A 17548-nucleotide genomic window follows, 5' to 3' on the forward strand; every position below is an offset into this window, starting at 1 on the left:
CAAACAGTTTGATAGTCAATGATAGATTCTTGTTATAAATGTTATTCTATTTTGTAATAAGAAATTAATGCTTTTAGCTTTTCAATTGGTTATTAAACTGTTTTGATATCTCAAGGGAAGGCATAGTGCCAGTAGTATGTAAAACAAACATTTGAGAAAATACAAAATAAATGTTACCAACCATGCTGCTTTCTCTTTGTCCTCTAAATCCTAATGGCTTCTTTTTTATGCAGGGAATTTGTTTAAAGAAAATCAATGCATTGTAATTGCACTTGGCTATATAAATAAATGCTGGGAGGTGTACAGAGTCCACTGCATACAAACTCGTAGGCCGCTTAACACCTATATCATGACAATGAGACACTTCATATGGATGCTCAAGGTGCACTTAGTCTTTATGCAAAAATAATGTATTGAATAACACACATATCAAGAATATTATATTAATATTATATTAATGAATATTAGCATTCACTTACCATTGTTAGATTATAGTTATAATTTTATGTTATAATTTATTTCTATTATTGTATTTAGTATTATTATTTTGTGTTATAGTATATTATAATTTAGATTCTTATTTTGGATAATATTTTGTGTGCAGTGGTACTTATCATTTCCATGAATGGTCTGTGCTCCTCCACATGTAAACCCATATAAACATTTCTTAAATGGCGTGGTAGGTTTGAGGAGTTGCATAGCTAGTTCATTCTCCAGTGCCTTAAGTTCATACTCAATTTCTTATCATTATATATTCACAGCCAGAAAGGACTAGAGACCTCCCAAAATAATAGACAAGAAGTTTTTATTGATTGCTGGGAAGGGCTACATTTGCTTATTATCAGTTGTGGCTCAGTTGGTAGCACTGTAACCTCTAAGTCAGAAGGTTGTAGATGTAGTTTCCACTTCATAACTTTGAGCACAAAAGTCTAGACTGACTCATCAGGGTAAAATTGCAGTAGTGCTGGACCATCTGACGCATCATTTTGAGATTAAGCCATTAAATTGATGCCATCTGCTCTTGCAGATCAACGCAAAAGATTCAAAAAACACTATTCTGCAGTAGAACAGGAAAATTATCCACAATGTCCTAAAAGTAATATTTGTTCTGTTATGAAAGGCTTATAGTTTTACATATGTGTGTATAATTTTTAGAGGTTTTGATGCAAAATAATGGCATATGGGTATTAGTTACTTTTTTGAATGGGATTTAAAAAAAAAGTCTAGCAGTATTTCTGAAACAGTGACCTAATCCAGTATGCATCAGGCAGCAGATGACTGTGAATCCCTGGAGTGTAAATGGAACATTGTTTATATTGCAGTGGTTTAAAACAGGTGGATAAATATTGAAGGCCTTTAGTTTGTTTTTTGTTCACAATTATCAAGAATTGAATTTAATTTAGAAACCCCAGGGATCGAAGGGCTTCAGGGCAATTTAGAAGAGACCAACTGGGGTTAGCAGCAAATATAGTTCCTTTGCTGGAAAGGGATTTTCCAGAATGGATCAGGGAATGTGTTGCCTCTGTAGCATTTTAACTTGTGCAGCTCACAAACCATGGAACTGTTTGGAAATCTGCAGTGTAACAGAATCTGAGAAATTTTAAGCACTCAGTTTTGTAAGTATTCATATGAGAAGATGTCACAGAAACCAGAATTAATCAATTAAGTAGAATTGATTTGATATAGAGAGGTAATTCCTCTGGATTTAAATTTCTGTAAGTTAATGGTATTTGGAAATACAGTAGTTGTGCTGCCCCACCACGGGGAATACATTCCATGACCTATCCTATGGATAGGAGTGAACCCATTCACTTAAATGGGAAATTTACATTTGCGCAGTGCCCTGGCTCTGAATGTTCCCTGTAATGTGTTCGTGCCGCAGTAAACCACGTGTAACTGAAATCACGGAAAGCCATTCCTCGGGGATGGCGGTCGTCCTGTAAGTTGAAATCTTTGTTTTGCTGTGTGTTTTAAGATTTTCTCATACTGTCTTCTATATCTAGATAGCTTGGTTTTCCTTTTTTTTATTTTGTCTTCTGATTAATAAACTTCTGTTCTGTTGTTAAAGTAACAATGCAACCTCAGGTGATTATATTCCAAAGTCTCACCACCGTGTTAACTAAAATAATAAAAATGTGATCTGTCAAGCCAGATTTAAATTTGGGATTTGATTTGTTCAGTAGTACCATCATATCAGTCCCTTAAAATTAACATCATTATACCAGAATAATTGATCATTATCTCATTGCTGGTAACTTACTATGTGAAATTTGGCTGCCGTAATGTTTAAATTGCATGAGTCACTATATCATATCCTTGTTATCCAAGGGTGAAAGGGATATGAGCCTCCTGCAGATAACATAAAACCGCTATGATAGAAGTCCTCAATATACTGTGAAGGACAAATGATCTGTTAGGACATGTCATTTGGAAAATAAAACAGTCAGATCTGAGGCTGATCTCACAAGTATGTCGCTCCACTACCTGCAGACCCACATATAACAAGGAATGAGTGTATATTTCAAGTTAATGTTATTGCTTTAAATAACTTTGAGACATCCAGTGGTCATAAAAGGTGTTATAGAAATCTAATCTTTCTTTTATTAAGTACAGTTTATGGGGAAACTGAGGACTGCAGATTTCAGAGATCAGAGTTGAAAAGTGTGGTTCTGGAAAAGCACAGCCGGTCAGGCAGCATTCGAGGAGCAGGAGAGTCTGTGTTTTGAACATGAACTCTTCTCCAGGAATGAGGGGGTGGCCCAAGGATGCTGAGAAATAAATGGGGTGGGGTGGGGGGCATGGTTTGGAGGTAGCTCAGAATGTGATAGATGAAGGTGGGGGAGGTGATGATGACAGATGGGAGAGGAGGATGGAACAAATAGGTGGGAAGGATAATGGACAGGTAGGACAGTTCAAGAGGGCTGTGCCGAGTTGGAAAGTTGGATCTGGGATAAGGTAGAGGGAGGGGAAATGAGGAAACTGGTGAAGTTGACATTGATCCTGTGTGGTTGGAGGGTCAATAGGTTAGATTACTTACAGTGTGGAAACAGGCCCTTCAGTCCAACAAGTCCACACCGACCCGCTGAAGGGCAACCCACCCAGACCCATTCCCTTACATTTACCCCTTCACCTAACACTACGGGCAATTTAGCATGGCTGATTCACCTAACCTGCACATTTTTGGATTGTGGGAGGAAACCCACGCAGACACGAGGAGAATGTACAAAATCCACACAGAGAGTCGCCTGAGGCGGGAATTGAACCCGGGTCTCTGGCGCTGTGAGGCAGCAGTGCTAACCGCTGTGTCATCATGCTTCCCAAGGAGGAAGATGAGGCATCTTTCCTCCAGGAGGAGGCCAAAGACTTGCATGACCTTGTTAGAGAGGGAAGGGGAGCTAAGGTGATCGGCCACAGGGCGGTGGGGTTGTTTTGTGCGTATTTCTTAGAGATGTTCTCTGAAATGTTCCACAGTTGGCATCCTGTCTCCCCAATGTACAGGAGACCACATCGAGAGCAACAGTGTGTGAAAGTACAGGTAAATCTCTGTCCAATGTGGAAGGATCCTTTGAGGGGGTGAGGGGGGAGATGTGGGCACAGGTTTTGCACTTCGTGCGGTGGCAGAGGAAGGTGCCAGAGGTGGAGGGTGGATTGGTGTGGGGTGTTGACCTAACAAGGGAGTTGTGGAGGGAATGGTCTCTGTGGAACGCAGATAGGGGTGGGGAGGGAAGTATATCCCTGGTAGTGGGGTCTGTTTGTAGGTGGCAGAAAAAGCGGAGGATGATGCATTATATCTGGAGATTGGTGGGCTGGAAGGTGAGGACCAGTGGAGTTCTGTCCTTGTTGCGATTAGAGAGGTGGGGTTCAAAGGTGGAGGTGCAGGAAGTGGAGGAGATGCACTGGACGGCATCATCGACACATGGGAGGGGAAATTGCGGTCATTGAAGAAGGAGGCCGCCTGGAATGTTCTGTGGTGGAGTTGGTCCTTCTGGGAGCAGGTGCGGCGGATGCGGAGGAATTGGGAGTAAGGGATAGCATTTTTACAGGAGGTGTAATCCAGGTAGCTGTGGGAGTCGGTGGGTTTGAACTAGATGTCCATGTTGAGTCAGTCACCTGAAATGGAGATGGAGAGGTCCAGGAAGGGGAGGGAGGTGTCCAAAATGGTCCAGGTGAACTTGAGGTCAGGGTGGAAGATGTTAGTGAAATTGATGAACTGTTCAACCTCTTCGTGGGAGCACAAGGTGGTGCCAATGCAGTCATCAAGGTAGCAGAGGAAAAGGTGGAGAATGGTACCGGTGTAGCGGTGGAAGATAGCTGTTCCACGTAACCAATGAAGAGGCAGGCATAACTGGAGTCCATGCAGATGCCCAGGGCTACCCCTTTGGTCTGGAGGAAGTGGGAGGATTCAAAGGAGAAATTGTTGAGGGTGAGGACCAGTTCAGCCAATCGAATGAGTGTCATTGGAAGGGTAGTGGTTGGGTCATCTTGAGGTCAGGGTAGAAGGTGTTAGTGAAGTTGATGAATTGTTCAGCCTCCTTGTGGGAGCACGAGATGGCGCCGATACAGTCATCAAAGTAGTGGACGAAAAGATGGGGAATAGTGCCAGTGTCGCTGCAGAAGATGGACTGTTCCTCGTACCCAGAATGTTTCAGAGAACATCACTGGGATCCTCCACCACCAAATCCAAGCCACCTGAAGCCTGGCGGAAGAACGCTTCATCTTCTGCCTTGGGACCCTCCAACCACATGGGATCAATGTCAATTTCACCAGTTTCCTCATTTCCCCTCCCTCCACCTTGTCCCAGATCCAACCTTCCATCTTGGCACTGCCATCTCGAATTGTCTAATCTGTCCATCTTTCTTCCCACCTATCCGCTCCACGCTGCTCTCCAACCTATCACATCACTCCCCCCCCCCTCATCTTCATCTACCTATTGCATTCCCTGCTACCTTCCCCCTCATCCCCTTATTTATCTCAATCCTTTGGGTCACCCTCTCATTCCTGATGAAGAGCCATGCTCAAAACGTCGACTCACCTGCTCCTCAAATGCTGCCCGACTGCCTGTTCTTTTCCAGCATCACACTTTTCAACTACAGTTCATGGGGAAACAATGTCAAAACTTTGGCACTATTATTTTGACCACTCTGTGCTGTTTTTTTTTAATTAGTATGACTCTCCTAAGCACTTAAAAGCCAATATTTTTTCTTCACTCAATGGGCATTGGTATAGCTGGCTGGCTAGCATTTTATTGCCCATATCTAGTTGCCCTTTAGAAAGTGGTAGTGAGCTGCCTTCTTGAATCACAACAGTCCACGTGTTATAGGTTGACCCACAATGTCATTAGGTAGGGAATACCAGGATTTTGATTCAGCGATAGTGAAGGAAGTTTCCAAGTCAGAATGGTGAATGGCTTGGAGGGGAACTTCTTTTCCACATGAGGATTTCTCTTTGCCCCAGTTTCTATCCCTCATGGACTGAAATTGATCCTGGAAGCCAAACCGAGTTTTATGGACCAGTTCATAATCATCAGCCACTTCACCTGCGAACCTTGCTGTATTAACTCTCTGCTCTTCCACATGAGCTTGCACTACTTCAGGCAGTGTATGTTTGAATTCCTCCAAAATAATGACTGCTCTAAGGGCATCATAAGTTTGCTCGATTTTTAAGGCTTGTATTCATCTATTGCAATTACTTTGTTTGATCCTTTCAAACTCAATATAGGTTTGACCAGGGTCTCTCCTTAGATTCCTGAAATGTTGTCTATAGGCTTCTGGTACAAGGTCATATGCATTTAAAATTTTCACCTCCTCATACTCCCCAGATACGTCTTCTGATAGTGATGCGAATACCTCGCTAGTTCTACCTAATCGTTTCGTTTGGATCAATTACACCCACATTGTCCTGGCCACTGCATTTGTTTAGCCACCTTTTCAAATGTAATGAAAAAGGCTTCCACATCCTTCTCATTAAATTTAGGCAATGCTTGAACATACTTAAACAGTTAACTAGGCTTCTGACTACCAGGGGCTTGCTCATCCTCACTGCCTTCCTCACTAAACCTACCTTCAGCCTTTATCTCCATCCTTTTAAGCTGCCTGTCCTTTTTGAGTGTCAGTTTTTAAAGTTCAAAAGCTCTCTTTTTCTTTCCCTGCTCTCTCTTTTTTCCTCTCCTGTTTTTAATCATAACTCAAACTGTTTCATTTTTGCTGCCCTTTCCTTATCTCTCGCCTCTAACTCACTCTGCTTCATTTGCAATTGAATTCTTGTCATCTCTATAGATTCTGATGGTTTCTCCAGCAAGTTTAAATGCTAAGCTACTGCTGTAAGTACCTCCCCTTTCCTCACAGAAGCAGGCAGTTCCAATTCCAGCTTGTCTGCTAATTCCTGCAGCTTGGTCTTATTCACTTTTTGCAAAACTTCAAAAGTCACCGCATCCACTTCCAGAAAACTTTTGGTGACTGAAAGAATGCTTTATCTACCCAACTGAACCAATACCCGAAATAAAGACACTAGCACCTACCACTCGCTGTTTAAGATCCCGGATGAGTCCCCAATCTCTTATGGACTAAGCCAGACCACTTGAAACGTTCTTAAGCAGGCAGCCCAGACCATAACTTTGCAATTTGTTTCGGTAAGTGTACAGTGTAAATTACCCTGAGTAAGTTAGCGAAGTTGACTACCAGGTTTTAAAACAGACAAAAAGTTATTCACAAAATTACACAATGAAACACAAACAACAGAATAACAAACCCCTACAGAACTCGGTCTATCCAAACTAGACTTAATGATGCTGTTCCGAATATACGCAACAGTCCCGATGAGCAAACCCACTAAAGAAACAGTAAAAAAGAATTGAACAGATGCTTACAGGTTGAAGTTAGAAGGGCAGAAGGAGAGAGAAAGATTGTTTCCACACAGCTCACTGTTGAACTCCTAACTAGTTCTGGACTGAACTGAACTGCTCAGCTAGAGGGCTGACCACTCCCCTTTCATTGTACAGGTCACTTCTAAAACATGACCACTTTGGTCTGACGTCTCATTTGTTTACATATAAACGAAAAGGCCTCTCAATACCCTTTAATCTCTGTTCCAAACTAATTGACACCGGGAGCGGTTTATTACCCCTCTGAAAAAAAAAGGACTCAGTATCCTTGAGAAAAGGAACAGCTTTTAGCAAAAAGGAATCAGCTTTGTGACACTGGGGTGGCTATTGCCTGGCATTTGTGTGGCACAAATGTTACTCGCCACTTGTCAACCTGAGCCTGGATAATGTCCAGAACTTGTTGCATTTCACAACATGTTCATATTTTCATGCACGTTCCTAAATTCAACCCCTTTTATGGTCCCTCTTCATTTCTCCATTATCCTGCCCATAATTAATCTTTTCTCTTTACTATACACTGTTGTAGACTGGCGAAGTCTTACTACCATGTCAACTGTATTTAAGTACAAGATTAGTTTCTTTTTTATCCCATACTTTTAAGTCTATTACCATACTTTTGCTAAAATCTGTAGCTAATGGGAAATTTCCTATGGATCATGTATTTTTTCTTATAAATATCACGTGTATCACTGAACTCTTATGTTAGTTTAATACACTCATTGTCCCTTGGTCCTCCATTCTTTAGTACGGTTTTTAATCTGTGAGCTGATGGCTAAAATTTCTACTAAGACCAAGAACACATGCTTAATATTTTTCTTAGTGAAGTTAGGTCTTGTTAATGGAATACAACAGTGCCTGGATTATGTAAACTGTAACAGCAAGGGTGTTTCACTTGACTCTGTGGCTGTGCTGATAAAGTGGTTTACGTATGTGCACAATTGGAATTATAGCAGATGATGTTATTGCTCGGCAAGGAACAAAAAAGCATCAGATACATTTGAAGATGTCTTGAAAGCCATTGACAATCATTTCAAACAGAATGAATAAAATTCTTGAAAGAGTATGATTTAACAGAGGAGTGCAGAAAGTAGGGGAATCAATCGATAATTTCGTTATTGACCATTACAGAGTAGCAGAAAATGTAATTTCAATGCCTTAAATTCAGAATTCATTAGATACCACATTGTTGTTGTTATTACTGATGAGTCTTAATCAGATTTATTACACTTCAAAGAAAATCTGAGTCCAGAGAAAGCCATTCAAATGGGCAGTGGTCCAGAAGAAATACAGACCAATTTTAAAGAGAGATGATCAAACTTGGCATGAAGGATCTTCAGAACATATAAAAGACACACGTCGCCAATAGCAGAATTTATGACAGGTATCAGATGTGAAAAGTTTTTGCCAATCCTACAGAGCATAGAAGCCTCCCCACTGTCAACAATGCCAAGCTATTAAAATCACATGATGCTATTGTAAAAGAATAGATCACTTGCAGAAAACATTTCAAAGCAGGACACAGCTGTAGAAAAGCAAAAGAACAAATAACTACCCACACAAAAATGAAGTAGAACAGTCTCCAGTGAAATACAAATCCAAACTTGCCTTAGTGATGCAGTCCAAGCATTCAGCAGATTCACATTTATGTAAATGGGCATCTTACAAACATCAAGTTAGCCACAGGAACAAATGTCACAGTTTTATCAGGTAGCGTGGCTTGGTTGGCAAAACACAGTTTACAGCTGACATAATATGCTCCAGGGACCAACACTATTAGAAAGCCTAAGAATTCTCACGATTGAGTAGAAAGATATGCATTGACTACATTCTCATTCAAAAGCTGAAATGAGTAAAAAGGACTAAGAACAGCTGGCCAAGGTACATCTAAACAATGTAAAACCAATAGATGATTTTACAGGGTTCTGGAAGATCATAGTGCATCCTAAAGCAAAAACAGAATCCTTGAGGTTTATTACATTGGGGTAAGAAATTTATTTCATAACTGTCCATGAGATGGAAAACTATCACTATATTGACACTACTTTCAAATTTCGAGTCCTAATAAGCATAGAGAAAAAAAGACCAGCAAAGAGGCAATAACTGAACAGTATACCCCACTTGAGATAATTGAAACATCTGCAACTGAATTGAATCAGATTGTAAGTTTTTGTCAGGTTTGGCCAGGAAGGGTTCCTGTCACAACGTGTCGACAGAGAGAAGGCCATATTGGATTTCGTGCTCGGCAACGAATCGTACCAGGTGTCAGATCTCTCAGTGGAAGAGCATTTCAGTGATAGTGATCACAACTCCCTGACCTTTACTATATTCATGGAGAGGGATAGGAGCAGACAGTATTTAATTGGGGAAGGGGGAATTACAATGCTATTAGTCAGGAACTAGGGCGTCTAAATTGGGAACAGATATTCTCAGGGGAACGCACAACAGAAATGTGATGGTTGTTTAGGAAGCACTTGCTGATAGTGCTGGACAGGTTTGTCCCACTGAGGCAAGGAGGGGATGGTAGGTTGAAAGAACCTTGGGTGACAAGGGATGTGGAACATCTAGTCAAGTGGACGAAGGAAGCTTACTTAATGTTGAGGAGGCAAGATCAGACAGGGCTTTAGGGGGTTACAAGGTAGCCAGGAAGGAACTGAAGAATGGCCTTAGGAGAGCTAGAAGGGGGCATGAAAAAGCTTTAGCTGGTATGATTACAGAAAACACCAAGGAGTTCTACAGAACTGATAAATGACAGATGGAATTCAACCTGGAAAAGTGTGACGTGATTCACTTGGGAAGGTCAAATTTGAATGCGGAATACAGGGTTAAAGGCAGGATTCTTGGCAATATGGAGGAACAGAGGGATCTTGGGGTCCATGTCTGTACATCCCCCAAAGTCGCCACCCAAGTTGATAGGGTTGTTAAGAAGGTGTATGATATGTTAGCTTTCTTTAGGAGGGGGACTGAGTTTAAGAGCCACGAGGTTATGCTGCAGCTCTATAGAGCCCTGGTTAGACCACAATTGGATATTGTGTTCAGTTCTGGTCGCCTCATTATAGGAAAGATGTGGAAGCTTGAGAGAGTATGCAGAGGAGATTTACTAGGATGCTACCTGGACTGGAGGGCATATCTTATGAAGTAAGGATGAGGGAGCTAGGGCTTTTCTCATTGGAGCAACGAAGGATGAGAGGTGACTCGATAGTGGTGTACAGATATTGAGAGGCATAGATTGAGTGGATAGTCAGAGACTTTTTCCCATGGCAGCAATGTCTATCTCAAGGGGACATAATTTTAAGTTAATTGAAGGAAGGTTTAGGGGAGATGTCAGAGGTAGGTTCTTTACTCAGAGAGTGGTGGGTGCATAGAATGCACTGCCAGCAGTGGGACATTTAAGCAACTCTTGGATAGGTACATGGAAGATAGTACAATGAAGGGTATGTAGGTTAGTCTGGTCTTAGAGTAGGATAAAAGGCTGACACAACATCAAGGGCCAAAGGGCCTGTACAGTGCTATACTGTTTTATGTTCTGTGTAACACAGCACAGTGTTCAATGAGCTATGATAGATTCAAGTCATGCATTAGATGCTGAGATGACTAGGAAGGGAACAACTTAATCTCACCAATAATTCAATCTCTGAGGGCAAATGAGAAAGTCAAAACATAATCAAAATGTTGAAATAAAAAGTCTACCTACTTTCACGCAGAAGGTGGTACGTATATGGAATGAGCTGCCAGAGGAAGTGGCTTTTCCAGCAACACATTTTCAGCTCTGATCTCCAGCATCTGCAGTCCTCACTTTCTCCTCGAAGTGGTAGAGATGGTACAATTGCAACATTTAAAAGGCATCTTGATGGGTACATGATTAGGATGGATTTGGAGGGATATGGGCCACAAGCTGGCAGGTGGGACTAGATTGAGTTGGGTTTTCTAGTTGGCATGGACGAGTTGGACTGAAGGATCTATTTACGTGCTGTACATCTCTATGACTCTATCTACTGTTGGGTAAAAATTGCCATAAATTAAAGAATGATTCACGCAAACTCCATGGAAGAAAACACTAAAAAAATCAAGTGATGTCTAAAGATTCAGGATACTGCAAAGAAAGAAGTGCCTGCTCTAGCAGAGACGACATCATCCATGTAAGAAATAGAAAAAGATGAAAGATTCTTCAGTTCAAAAAAAAGCCTCAGACCTCACACCATCAGGAAGGCAGCCCAAGATAACAACATTTTGCTCAACAAACTGCCACTCAAGTTTGGAGAGAACACTTTTGGAAAGAGTAGTGTTATAGTCATCTGAATTTGTAAAGTCGAACCTTGAGGAAGATGGAGTAATGGTAAATGTAATGGTATAAACAAATATATATCAGCAAGTTATCAGATTATAGAATGAGGGAAATGTTATTTATGGGTTTAGAAGGGCTTAAAAAATACCTGATTGAGTCCAATAAATATCACCAACTGTGATAATGACTTGAGGACTTGATGGAACAGTAAAATAGAGTCTTGTGGGAGACAGAGGTAAGGCTACTTGTCTCAGCAGTCATTGTAGTAGCACAAAGTCTATTCTTATAATCTGCAAATAATTGGAGAGATGTAATAAACTACTTCATGTTTACTCCACAAAACTCTTCACATTTGGCCAGACTTCAACCCTCAAACATACAGTACCATGTAAGCCATTAAAAGTTCCTTACACCAAACACACATAATATAAGTGAGCCATTTAAATGGTACCTCATTCAAGGTGTTGACATCCAAAACCAGCAGGTGGAGACAAGTGACTATATTGAAAAGAAGTATATCCTGTTCTACATTATTGGACACTGGAATACTGTTGGCTTTCAGAACAACAGCAATTTGGGAATTAGGTGATAAAATTTTCTCTCATCTCTCCAGAACAACGTTTTGAGGTTCCAGTCCAAGCAACGTTCTGAGGTGAACTGAGATAGGGAGCACTGGATTGTGCGCACCTAATCCTATACTAATCTAAATGTGTTTCAAACCAAGATTTGGTGGATAATCATCCAGTGGGGGACCCTCTAGTGGCATAGAGTAGTTACCCTATCCCTGGAATCAGAAGGCCAAGGTTCAAGTCTCACCTGCTCCAGAGGTGTGTAATGGCATCTCTGAACAGGTTGTTTCGAAAAATAGGTTAAATAGAAGTGGCATCATATGCCAGTAACTTGGCGATTTATTCCATCCAAGGGAGGAGAATATTCATGGTAAATAATATACTTTACGGTTAAATGTTATAAATTCTATATAATTGTACTTTATATAATTTTCAAAAGTACATATATCCTGTTATTCATTTCATTCTATAATTGCAGGATCTAAATTTATTTAGCAAGGATTTAACAGCAACCCAGGTAGTACGGATCTTGTCTGAGGATAACCCAGCAGTATCTGATGGAACTTATAATAACATGAACATCGAGGTACAGTCGATCTTCATTTAAAATAGTTAGGGGTTTCTAAATGCTAAAATGCAGAAGGATCTTCTGTATTATTAATATTGTATAAACATATGTCATTGGGCACAAATTGGCAGCTGTGTTTGACTACCTTACCACAGTAACTATTTTGCAGCAGTACACGATTGGTTGTGAAGGGCACTCTGCAATTTCCTATCTTTATTTTCAGATCCTTGTGAAAAATATCAAAAGCAAGTTTACTTCTAGTAACAAAGCGTATGTAAACATAATAAATGTCTTATTAAATGTTTATTAAATAGCAAATCTTTTTATTTAGATGGTTTTCTTGGAGTTTTTGGAAGCACTTCTTATGTGTGCAGCCGTGTATGTGACTAAAAGATTGCTTGAGAATTCAGAAGCATCTTCTAGAACCTCCATTGAGGTGAATGTAATACACATAGCAAGTGATATATCTTTACAAATGACCCAAGCACCATCAGAACAGGTAATGAACTGGAATTTGATTTCTTTAAACATTGTAAATATAAATTATTCTGTTTGGTAACGAGCTAATTATGCACAAGATTGTCATAAAGATGCATTTACTTTCCATGAGCTAAACCTCAGACTCTAGTTCTGATTCTTTTTGACTGTGGTTGAATTTCAAAATTGAGAGTGAGAGCTATTTGGTTTTCCTTTGTTCCTGTTTGTCTGCGAACTAGCTGACTTCTACCTCTCCAGAGTGAGAGGGGACCTATGCCTGTAGCACAGGGTTAACTATGGATATTTCTTCAACATTGATCTTCAGAGCACACTAAACTTACAAGCCAGCCAAGTATGCACAAGAGCATTCTGACCTACCAGCACATTCCAATAGAGTTAAAACTTCTTTTTTAACTCATATCCTTGAGTATCCAATAAGGGAAAAACACAAAATCTGTCTGTAGTTTGGAACAGGGGTTAGCACTGGGGCTTTACAGCGTCAGGAACCCAAATTTGATTTCAGCCTTGAGCAACTGTCTGTGTGGAGTTTGCACATTCTCCCTATATTATGTGGGTTTCTGCCGGTTGCTCTGGTTTCCTCCCACAGTCCAAAGATGAGCAGATTAGATAGATGGGTCATGTTAAATTGCCTCGTAGTGTCCACGGTTCCGTACGGTAAATGGATTAGCCATGGTTAATGCGAGGTCATGGGGATGGGGGCATGGTGGTTCTGGATGGGATGCTGTTCAGAGAGTTGGTGTAGACTTGATGGGCCTAATGGTCTCAATCTGCATTGTACTGATTCTCTAACATAGTCTTCAGGTGGTGTCTTGCTGTTGAGCAGAGGGTTGTCAGCCCTTTGTTGTCACAAGAGTCCAGTCCAATTTATTTTGACTTGCCTCTTCTCACTTTAAAGGGCTGTCGCTGGAAATACCCTTCATATCAGTAGGTATGACATTTTGTGCGTCTCTTTCCAGTCATCCAATAAGTTTACATTTACAGTTATTGTTAGGTGTATCAGCCATCTTTTAAAAACACCTTTGGAATTACGAGTTTAAAATGTCCACAGTACTTCAGGGTTCCAATCCATGGTAATGACAATTACTATTTTAGCCACTACGTTAGCTGCATGACAACAACAACTACTCTTCAAAAGGCTTTATTGACAGTAAAGCACTTTGGAATGTCCTTAGGTGATAAAAGATGCCATTTAAATATGCCTTTCTTTTTAACATGATTTATGCCCCTATTTGCCTGAAATTGTTGACTCAAGCTGATATGTAATTCCAAAGGCAAACTTACTCTTCTGAACACTTTTACCAGCAAAAACTGACTTAAAAAGTTTTGACTAATGATGTGTAGCCAGCTGGGTAATTCACCTGAATTTTAAATAAAGAGTAATAGAGTTATACAGCATGGAAACAGACCCTTCAGTCAGATGTATGATGAAATTGCAGACCCAACATTACACCCACTAAAATGTTTAAGGCTCATCACTGCAGAAATCCCTGAGATTTGCTTTAGCACAGTTAGTTATAATAACAGTAGCACATCTCCTATTGCATGATAGCATCAGTACTGTGCCACAGGCAAGTCTGGTTGAGAGATTAACTTATTTTCCTGTTCAGAAAGGAGAAATGGAATTTGTGAAAGATAAAACAACAAAGCCCTAAAAGACCACTGCTCAAAAATGTTAAATAAACATTTACAGTATGGGTAAAATTAGTGAGACATGCCTTAGAAATTGTAACAGATGAAACAAGAAGGTGCCCAGGATACTGTGCCTTGGAGTTTTCAATGTTACTATTTGCCTTATAGTGAATTTGAATCTGAACTGTCCTATGTAGCACAAGAGCATTGCTAGAGGGGAAGTTCTCAAACACTTCCTAATGTCCAGTTTGGGTCGAGGAGGAATTTCTGATAATACAGTTGCCTACTATATATCAATTTATTTATTTCATGGATATGAGCATGGCTTGTAAGACTAATATTTTGTGTCTGTCTCTAATTTTCCTTGAGAATGTCAGTTACCTGTTTTTAAAATCACTGCTGTTCATCTGGCTTAGGAACACCCAAATTCCTGACAGTGCTTCCCAACAACACTTTGGATATACTTAGGCACCAGATGGACTGCAAAAGTTCCAGAAGGCAACTCACCATCACTCCCGTCTCAAGGGCAACTAGGGATGAACAATAAATGCTTGCCTTTTCAGTGATGCTCATATCCCATGAAATAATATAATTTAAACCAAATTGTGAATTGCACCTTAAAGTAAGTTTAAAGGTACATTCTAAGCTTGTTTTGATTATGTGTGACTATTGTACCTAATATATTCCAATAAGATGGTGAACCAAGCTATTTTTCTGTAGGACCTGGTAAACTCAATGAATTATAGCGAAGAGCAATTTGCACCACAGCACTAAATGGAAGAATTCTGACAAAATATTTTTAGCAGTGATATTATATGTGATAGATTTGTAATAGCCATTTATTTATTTTAGATAAGGAATTTGAATAAAAATTTTAAACAGTTTTATTTAATTAACCAGATTGTTACCCGAGAATCATCAATAGCAGAACCAAATGGACAAAGTGCAAAACCCATTACAAAGAAACGCGGAGAGTCCACTGTAAGTACTTAACGGAAATCAGAGGTTTAATTAATGAATACATATTTATTTACGAGCAAAAAGGATGATATTTTATAAGCAAGATGTTAAGTGCTTTTACTAAGCATCTTTGCTAATCTCTCCAGCAGAGGCAGTAGCTTTGTGATATTGTATAGTAGAGCATTGCAATCCATTGTCAAGTCTGGAGGTGACAAAGGCTTAGAATGAGAGTTCCAACAGCAATGGTTGAGACAAACATGGAGATGAGCAAGGTTGTGGTGCTGAAAATAGATTTTCTTTATGTTGAAAAGGATATGAAATCAGAAATTGGCAAGAGTAAAATAGGGTTTATGCATTTCAATCTGTGTGGTTTTACCAGAAACAGTGGCTGGGGTGGGATTGAATGGTGGCCTGAAAGGATCTGCACTGCAGCAAGAGCTACAAATAATTGCTTCAATCTTGGAATTATCTAGCTAGACAAATTAAGGCTGTTGTCATATAAGCAGCCTGGAAGGGTCAAGAGATGATGGAGAGGTAGAGTTAGATGTGGTCAGTGTATATAGGGAAGCACCAACAACAATATAATGCCTTCCATGTAAAAAAAGTGGTTCAAAGCACGTCACAGTAGCATTGTAAAACAAAAAATAAAGCTACATAGGGAGATATTAGACCAGATGATAAAAAACTTGCTCAAAGAGAGAGATTTTGAGCAATGTCTAAATTAAGGAAAGTGAGTTAGAGAGGCGGAGAAACGTGGGGAGGGGATAGTTTAAAGCTTGGATCCTAAGTGATGTAAACTATGGCTTCCAGTCATGGAGCAATTGAAATCAGAATCAAAAAGTATGGTGCTGGAGAAGCACAGCTGGTCAGGCAACTTTTAAGGAGCAGGCGAGTCAAGGAGCATACGCTCTTCATCAGGAAATAACTTTATCATTTTCTCCCAGCAATTGAAATCAAAACTGCAAAAGACTAGAATCAGAGGAGTGGAGATACCTCTTTTGGTTATGGGGACTAGAGGTGATTGCAGAGGTAGGATGGGGTAAGCACAGAAGAGATTTGAGAACAAGAGTGAAACTTTCAAAGTCAAGACATTGTTGAAATGCGGGCACTGTTGGTCAGCAAATACAGGTGATTGATGAATGTGATTTGGTGCGTGTTAAGACACTGGCACAGTGGTTTGGATAACCTCAAGTATACTGAGGCTATAATTTAGGAAAGCAGTCATGAACGTTGTCATGATTGTAAAATACCCTATATACTCCAGTAATAGTTGAATTTTTTAACTACTTTTTAAGGTTAAATTATAGGGTCGACTATTACATGGATACTACTTTAGAATGGCTAAAATTCATACCTGTCAAAACTCATACTGTATCATTAGCAGAAGGCCAATTGCTCTCTAAACGAGTAAAGAAATAAAAACAAATTACGGAAAGGCTGAAAACCTGGAGTGGAGCACAACTGTCGGCACACTGATTCATAAATATTTGATCTGTTATCTGTGAAGAACTACAGTTGACACAAGATATATGGAAAATTCCAGATTTTTTGGCCAAATATAGGAGTTGACTTTTACATGAGATTGACTATTACTTGAGTAGATGCAGTATGAGCTATCAATTTTCAACTTCCATCCAACGTTTTCTGTTTTTTTTTCAACTTTCATCATCTTACTTTAATATCTGAGATGTTAATGGACTAGAATGATTTTTAAAACAGAAAACCCATGGACCTTCATGACTGTAGCAATCACCTGACCACTGCTTAAGGTAAGTTCAGGAAACCAGTGTGGACTAAACAAATCATTTAAACTGGAATTGGCATTTTATTGAAATACATTGAAGCCAGTCACCTGGATAAGACGTCAAAAAACTGTCAGTGTTCTAATTTGCACTTGCATCTGAAGTTGCACATATTGGACATGTAAGTGTCATCTGCGTCTATCCAGCTTAGGAAGTCAATGGAGCCAAACTTAAGAATACAAAAATGAACCATAATTTTAGGAGCTGCTTGGTAAAGCAGTAAATAGACAGCAAGAAAATTGACAGGTAACAGTAGGGCTGGAAGAATGTATTTACTAAGAATTCATGGATTCTACAAGTTTCATGATTGCTGGGCTACAAAATATCAACTAATTAGCAGTGGTCTCAGTTTTAACTATA

The 17548-nt window shown here is 39.8% G+C and overlaps 1 protein-coding gene across 2 annotated transcripts in view; it reads left to right on the top strand.

Moving 5' to 3' along the window:
- rsph10b (radial spoke head 10 homolog B) overlaps positions 1 to 17548 on the top strand; it is an 85963-nt gene that overhangs the window by 48489 nt on the left and 19926 nt on the right. For both annotated transcript variants that reach the window (XM_072559812.1, XM_072559811.1), the window contains 4 exons: positions 234 to 382; positions 12210 to 12317; positions 12631 to 12798; positions 15327 to 15407. In XM_072559812.1, coding sequence (XP_072415913.1) covers positions 234 to 382; positions 12210 to 12317; positions 12631 to 12798; positions 15327 to 15407 — 506 coding nt within the window. The remainder of the gene's footprint in view (positions 1 to 233; positions 383 to 12209; positions 12318 to 12630; positions 12799 to 15326; positions 15408 to 17548) is intronic.

The sequence above is a fragment of the Chiloscyllium punctatum genome, chromosome 40, assembly GCF_047496795.1.
Source record: "Chiloscyllium punctatum isolate Juve2018m chromosome 40, sChiPun1.3, whole genome shotgun sequence".
Taxonomy (NCBI): domain Eukaryota; kingdom Metazoa; phylum Chordata; class Chondrichthyes; order Orectolobiformes; family Hemiscylliidae; genus Chiloscyllium; species Chiloscyllium punctatum.